The sequence below is a fragment of the Polyodon spathula genome, chromosome 9 (assembly GCF_017654505.1).
Source record: "Polyodon spathula isolate WHYD16114869_AA chromosome 9, ASM1765450v1, whole genome shotgun sequence".
In the NCBI taxonomy this organism is placed as follows: Eukaryota; Metazoa; Chordata; class Actinopteri; order Acipenseriformes; family Polyodontidae; genus Polyodon; species Polyodon spathula.
The window spans coordinates 36,775,233-36,782,444 of NC_054542.1; the positions used below are offsets into that span (position 1 = coordinate 36,775,233).

The following is a 7,212-nucleotide window of genomic DNA, read 5'->3' on the forward strand; positions in this document are numbered from 1 at the left end:
TATAATATATATATATATATATATATATATATATATATATAATAGAATCTATATATATATAGCCTATATATATATCAATATATAATATAGAATTGCAAGTGACCTACATCATACAGTCTGCAGTCCATTCGTTGATCTAGATCGTCATGTTACTGACGGCTCAATTGTTATTTTTACAGCAGGGGATGAATATCATTAACATTCTTTAATTTTTAGGACACGACTCTGCATGTTCCCTTGAAGTTCGTGTGCCCCGAAATATTGCATGGAATGTTTCTGTTATGAGAACTCTGACAATAAACTGCACAGTAAACTACTGTGAAGAAGAACCTGAAGTGACGTGGTGTAAAATACTTGGGAGTGACTGCAAACCACTGAATGCAAGAGTTGAAACTTCTTGGAATCAACCAAGCATCCATTCAGCTGTCTCTTCCCTCACTTTCTTCAATATCTCCTTGAATGATAGCGGACAGTATCGATGCAAGGCTGTCGATGTCCGGGGGATTAGCAGTGTGGGGCATTCTATTACTGTTAATGTCTCACGTGAGTTTTCAAAAGATTTTATTTTTCCAGTTTTTAATTAACCACTATTATGCTTCAAGCAGCCTAGCATTGATAGATATAGAATTAGTTTAATCGTTGTTTCATGTTCATTGCGCTTTATGTCAAAGTTCACATACTGTATGTCTACATAGTGTATGTGGTTCATATATTATATACAACTGTAAGTTATTATATTACTGCTTACAGTATATTCCTGAATTGAGTTTTCAAAAGAGATTTTTCGCCTTGCTGGAGCCACGAACAGGGTGACCAAAAATAAGGAGGGTAGGTGAAAAATGCAGCCAGAACTGCAGCAGAAGGTTCTTTAAAAACAAGAAGAACGGCTGCAGCCTGGCGCAAAGAAAATAAATGTGAACTACTGACTCAGACTGAGCGCAGAAAGGGCAGGCGGCGTCCGAGTCCGTAGTGAAGCAGGATCTCCCCTTACGCGAGTGCTCCGTTTAGCACCCTCCATCCCACGACCCCAGCTCCCCTGGAGACCAGCGGGGAGTACAGGGCCTGCCACTGGCGACCGAGGCCCTTCTATGGTCGGAGGTGCTCCTGCCAAGCGGTGTCTTAGCGGGAGACAAGGGCGAGGAAATGGAGAGGAAATGGAGAGTGTGGAGCACCATCGCTTACAGGATAGCCTCCTCGACGCTGATCGCAATTTATATATTAAATGAAGTTTATAATTATCGGTTGTATATCAACATTCATTTTTAAGGAACTCTTTTTTCAGGTTTTGGTAAAACACACAGATAAAGACTTAAAGTAATTTAGCTTTTTTTTTTTTTTTTTTTACAGAACCATATCCATGTGATACTGAAATTGTTCGCTGCGATTATTTTAGAAATGTTTCTGCTTTGCCATCACTGACAATATATTGCAAAGTAAAATACACTGAACAACAACCCAGTTTTACATGGTGTAAGCAACAAAGGGACACCTGCACTTCAATGGATGATACAGGCAGAACTGAAATAGGCTGGCATCAATTGAACAAACATGCAGGAATATCTTCTTGCACTTTATACAATATCACTTCAAATGATGCTGGGTATTATTGGTGTAAAGCTTCAGTAAATCACCCTTGTGAAGCACAAAGCAAGTGGAGTCATTCTATTGCAGTATCTGTTTCAGGTGAGTTTAAACTTTCAATTTTATATTTTTGCAACGTTGTTATTGTGCTGTTAGCTTTCTTTAGTCTTTTTGGTAACTTGTTATTTAGTTAGTTAGTTTTGGTCATCTGATGTAAATATTTGAAGAAAAAAAAACATAACATATCAAAAGTATTGGCATTTCTCACTAATTGCATTTGCATTTGACAAGAAACAGGCACTATACACACAAGACAGGTTCAGGTCTCTCAGTGTTCCACTGAGTTCAGTTCTGTGAGCCATAGTCTTTAAATTGTATGTGGTACATACTGATATACAAATATATTTTAATCTTGACCCAAACCATACGATGGGTGTATCGTAGTGCCTGGCATCAAACACTGGGGCCCTGACTTTCCACTGTGGGTTTTTGCCCACCTCATACATTAAGCAAAGTGTGAGTAATTTGGCCATAGTGGAAAATACAGAGACCCTGTCTGCTGCTAAATACAGGAAATACTACATTTGCATTTACCTCCCCTCAAATAATGTCCTTTTGCCATTTAAGAAACATTTCAAGGAATTGACAAACACTAGAAATTTTAATTCATGTTTTTGTGTCTTCCAGCATGCTGTAACATAGTTCAATTATCTGAGACTGTAATTATATGTATATAGTTCAATATCTAATATATATATATATATATATATATATATATATATATATATATATATATATATATATATATATATAACAGGTAATTAGTAATGGGTTCTTTTACAGTAAAATATAGTACATCTACAAGTTACTGTCATCGTGAATTAATCATTAACCGAGTGTGTGTACCATCCCAATGTGAAATGGTGATGGAAATATTACAGAGTACTTAAAGCTTTTAATCAGAAAGGTCCCGGAAATGTGTTTTCACAGGTCAGTGGCAGTGTTTTTAATATCTCAGTGAGTTTGTTATGCTTTTGTTATGGTAGAGATAAAGTATGGTACTATACCAGGAATGACCATACCTGGCATTCTCTGGTCCCTATACCAGCTTTCCAACACTCAATTCTGTAGTCACATCACACCATGTGTCAATGGCACTACTGCAGTGCATACAATATGTTAATGTTATCAAATGTAATCAATCAGGAGGACAAAGAGGTATTTTAGGTAATATCCTTTCCACACATCACTGGTCTTCTTTTCATGTGAATCTACTTCTATGTTATTTTTTTAAAGAAATAAATCCAACTGCAACTGAAGATTGTATACCGGGGTCTCATCATGGTATGTGTTTAAACTTGCTCATTGTACTATAAGTCCTGCCTACACCTATGTTTGTAAAACTTCGTGTTGCTTATCAAGCGTTATCATTGTGTGATTCTAACAGACAGGTGTGTTTACGAGCTTAATGTAGAGTGTAAATGACTAACTGAGAAAAAGATCATTGTTAACAAAGAAATGGTTTTTAGAAAAATAGGAATTTTATCAATATCAAAACATAAATCACAGGTCATAATGCTTGCAGTTTTTCAGAATGTTGTAATTATGGAAAATATAGCATTAAATGAATTGCTCTGGGTTTTGTTTGTGTTAACTGGCGCACTGGTGTGAGTCTTGTTTTGTGGATTGGTTAAACAATTAGTGAGTTACTAATACTTTATAACACTTACAGATAATACAAAAAAGATGACAAAGTCTAGCAGTCTCCTCTTCTTTCTCTGGTCTAACATGCCTAACCTGTAGTTAACATCATTCTTCAACTGTTCTCCAGTACAGCTTGTTACCCTCCTGTACCTTTTTAATTTCCTGAGATAAACAGATTCACAATCCATGCATGTGACCAGCACGCCCTGCTAATAAGATACATTACTAGAGATTACAAGACCCAGATATTAGTACAGAACGGTACAAGACACCAACAACCTCCATATCATACCCAAATAAGGAATGTCTCCTTATCAGTAACTTTCCACAAGCTTGCCTTTACATTGAGTTAAATCAAATTTAGAGACAAAGCAGTTTTTCCAGGTATTATATTTGCAAGCAGTATTAGTATGAAGTATGCAGAATCCAGTGTATATTGAAGTTGTGATTGTTATTTCTACATCGTCTTGGTTACTCCAGAAGTACTTACCATCCTGCTGACCATTGGCCGCTTTGTCCTGATGATTGTTTTTGCTGCAGCCTTTGTCATGCTTGTAGTTTACGAGTTTCAGAAGTTGAAAGGTAAGGACCACATTTGTTAATGATTTTATGAACTATAATTGTACCTAATAGCTTTTACAGTACTGACTTTAAAGTTAAATATAATGTTTTTTGATACCTGGGAGAACAAAATGTAAAAAAGAAAGTGTCCATTTGTGCTTCATGCAAATGATGCAATGTGATAAGTCTTTGCAATCAATATTTTTTGTGGTGAAACTACTGAAAGCAAGATTAGTATATCTTAAGGTATCAGTGGTAAATGTAAATATATCTTTACATAAAGCATGCTACAATGATCATAATCATTTTTTAGAAGTATGGAACGGGCTCAATTTATGTTCTTCCTTCTAGGGAAACAAAATGAACAGAAACAGGATCAGGAAATGGTACTGTATCAGTTAAACTACCTTTTATACAAATACATGAACACTCAGACCACTGCAAGCCATAGCATACTTCTACCTAGGCGACCGCATAACGCACGACATCTTTACCTGTTTGTTCTGGATGGGTCAAATGTCAGGAATGTCAGTTTACTAGACTGTGCCCCCCATTAGTTTTATTATAGTATTTGCCATTATAGTGTACTGATAGTACAATAAACTATTGTCAAAATGCATTTTCAGCACGTTTTATTTTTTTTTTAACAAGGAGTTACTTCAATAAGGTATCGATTAACAAAGCGCCTTGGAGTAGATTCAATGTAAAGCTTATGCGCAGTTGAGTTCAGAGAAGCTGTGTGAATTGCGCTGCTTTACAATACCACCTGGAAGTTGGTCAGTTATTTCCGGTTCCTTATTTACAATGTAGTTGACAAAGCAGCGTGCCATTTTCCTGTGTCTTTGAACTCACTTACACATCTTGCTGAATAAATGTTTTGGTTCCATTTTAAAGACAATCACTCCCTCTTTTAAGAACAAAAAACTAAAATATTAATTAAAAAGCTGTATTAGCGGTGTAAATATTACCCACTTGTTTTGCCCCTTCCCCCCTTAGATGCCTTGTTCACTAGATATTAAGCTGGCCAAATAAGAAGCAGGCCGAAGAATCCAACTTCAGCAGTGTAGGAAACGAGGCAAGGAAATACGTAAATCCATACACCATGTCAAGACAAAAAAATATATATATATATTCCTGATTTAGAAGTCAAAAATATGGGACAGAGGAGGTCAAAAGTTTTGTTACTGATACGCTAGATTTTCTGTACATATATAGATATATAAACTCAACCACAATGCCATAATAAATAAGTAAAAGATAATCAATTCAAATAAATACATTAAAATAATTATATTAGTCAACTGCAGTCTAGTATTTACAAAAACATGTTTTGCCTGTAAGAGCCCAGTTTAACTAAATACCTACTTAAAACAGTAAACACATTTTTGTTATTCATTATTATATTTTATTTTATGTATGTATTTATTTTGCATATTGATATAATCGGGTAACTGTAACTAAGACATTACAATTTGGACCCCGTTTATCAACAAGTAAAAGCAAAGGGATTCCTGTGTGTTTTTATTGGTTACACTTTGGAGTTCTGCTGCTCGTAGGGTACGGCTTGCTCATTAAAACCTTTAGTGTTTTTGCTAAGAGGGGGCATAACCTAGCTAGGGTATACCTGAGCAAAGCATCTAAGGGGTTAATGGGGCAAATCAAACAGGTAATATATGGGTGCTGCTACTGCTGATACAGATTTGTAATTAATATTGTCTTTTTTCTTGAAAGAGGGAGCGATTATGCTTTGTCAGCTATACCGCGAATAAGGAACCGCGAATAAGTAACCAACTTCCATGTGGTGAGAAACCAGAATCACAATGTATTTCTTTGGTTTCAGTCCCTAAATTCCAGTTGGCTACCAACAGGCTAAAACACTGAAGTCGTCATGTTCATTATTCAACCAATATTTATTGCCAGGAAGCTCCGTTTAATGGTCCGTTTCACTCTCTTACTCACAGTTTCAAACTCCAAATGCTGCATGACTGATAGACAGACAGACAGACAGACAGTCAGTTAGGTCAGACAGACAGACAGACAGTCAATCAGTCAGGTCTGACAGACAGACAGACAGTCAGTCAGGTCTGACAGACAGACAGTCAGTCAGTCAGACAGTCAGTCTGTCAGATAGTCAGACAGTCAAGTAGTCAGTCAGGTCAGACAGACAGAGAAACCCCAGGATGGCCACCTCGTTTTTAAAACCATGGGGTTTTTATATTCAGGTGCGTAAATGTATCAATGTTTCAATTAGTTGGTGCCCAATAAGGCATTTCAAGGGAAACGAGTGGAGAAGCCAACATCTCTTATCAAGATTTAACATTTAGCTAAATATTTAACTGGTCAGCTAAATCTGGATTTTGTATGCAAATGAGCCCCATCCACTTTGTGCTTTCACGCGATTTAATTGGCTCTTGTAATTATGACATTTGCATATTCCCAGATTAGCATTACAAGAGCCAATCACATCGCGTGAAAGCGCAAAGAGGGTAGAGCTCATTTGCATACAAACTTGCTAAAGTTTGTACTTGCTAAACTTGCTTTTGCTAAGGAGTGCTAAATGTAAAATACTAGAATAAACTTAATAAATTACATGACAAACATTTCGACTAGGAGTGGATCCATCCCCATTGATAAAGTGTAAATGATCTGCTGATGGGACTATTACGAAGATATGTGTGTGTTAATTTTGGAATACTCTGAAGACATAAACCGAGCTGTGAATGGCTAGATCGAGCAAGACGTGTAAGCAAGAAAGGAAAAACAATAAATAAATAAATAAATAAGAAATGAATAAATTAGTTTTTGTTAGTTGTGCTATTAATTTGTAGCCTACAAGACTTTTCAGCATCCGTTCAGTTTGAAATTGTGGTCGTGTTAGTTAAAGTGGAAGGGCCTGGAGTCATAGTTTATGTTGTGATAATCAGGGGATGTAGTGTGTTGTGTGAACGATAGGTGGCAGTGCAATGCAGGGCAGGGCTATTTATTATTGCATCATATTCATTGTTGGGTTAACGTTTTACAGTATCAGGCCTAATGTAAAACTGAATTCAATGAAGGACTTGTAATGCTCATACTTTTCAGACTGGGATCCCTACAGATGATGCTGGTGGCCAAGAACCGGTCTCTGAACGTCAACAGGATACAACTAAAGTAGCTTCTGACTCTGATGAATATGAAAATGAGCCTGTTTAACTACAGGGTTCTTCTTATGAAATCAGTAATGCATATTTAGTTCACATTAATTAATAAGTAATTAATAAGTAATAGCATTGTTATTAATGGAACATACACTAAAATTGCTTACAATGCTTACATTTAAATTCATCTGTGCTGTTTTATATTTTCAGATAATGCAATAATATGATC

The 7,212-nt window shown here is 36.2% G+C and overlaps 1 protein-coding gene across 2 annotated transcripts; it reads left to right on the forward strand.

Moving 5' to 3' along the window:
• The first annotated feature begins 271 nt into the window (after window positions 1–271).
• LOC121321125 (B- and T-lymphocyte attenuator-like) lies at window positions 272–7,170 on the forward strand. 2 transcript variants are annotated; one of them, XM_041260028.1, is made up of 6 exons: window positions 272–543; window positions 1,348–1,683; window positions 2,878–2,925; window positions 3,766–3,867; window positions 4,198–4,232; window positions 6,928–7,170. In XM_041260028.1, exons 1-6 carry the CDS (start codon window positions 282–284, stop codon window positions 7,036–7,038), a joined length of 894 nt encoding a protein of 297 aa, XP_041115962.1. In that variant the 5' UTR covers window positions 272–281; the 3' UTR covers window positions 7,039–7,170. The 2 variants fall into 2 exon arrangements, with proteins under 2 accessions (XP_041115962.1, XP_041115961.1); XM_041260027.1 differs by lacking the exon at window positions 6,928–7,170 and having other exon boundaries at window positions 4,198–4,465.
• Window positions 7,171–7,212: the final 42 nt, after the last annotated feature.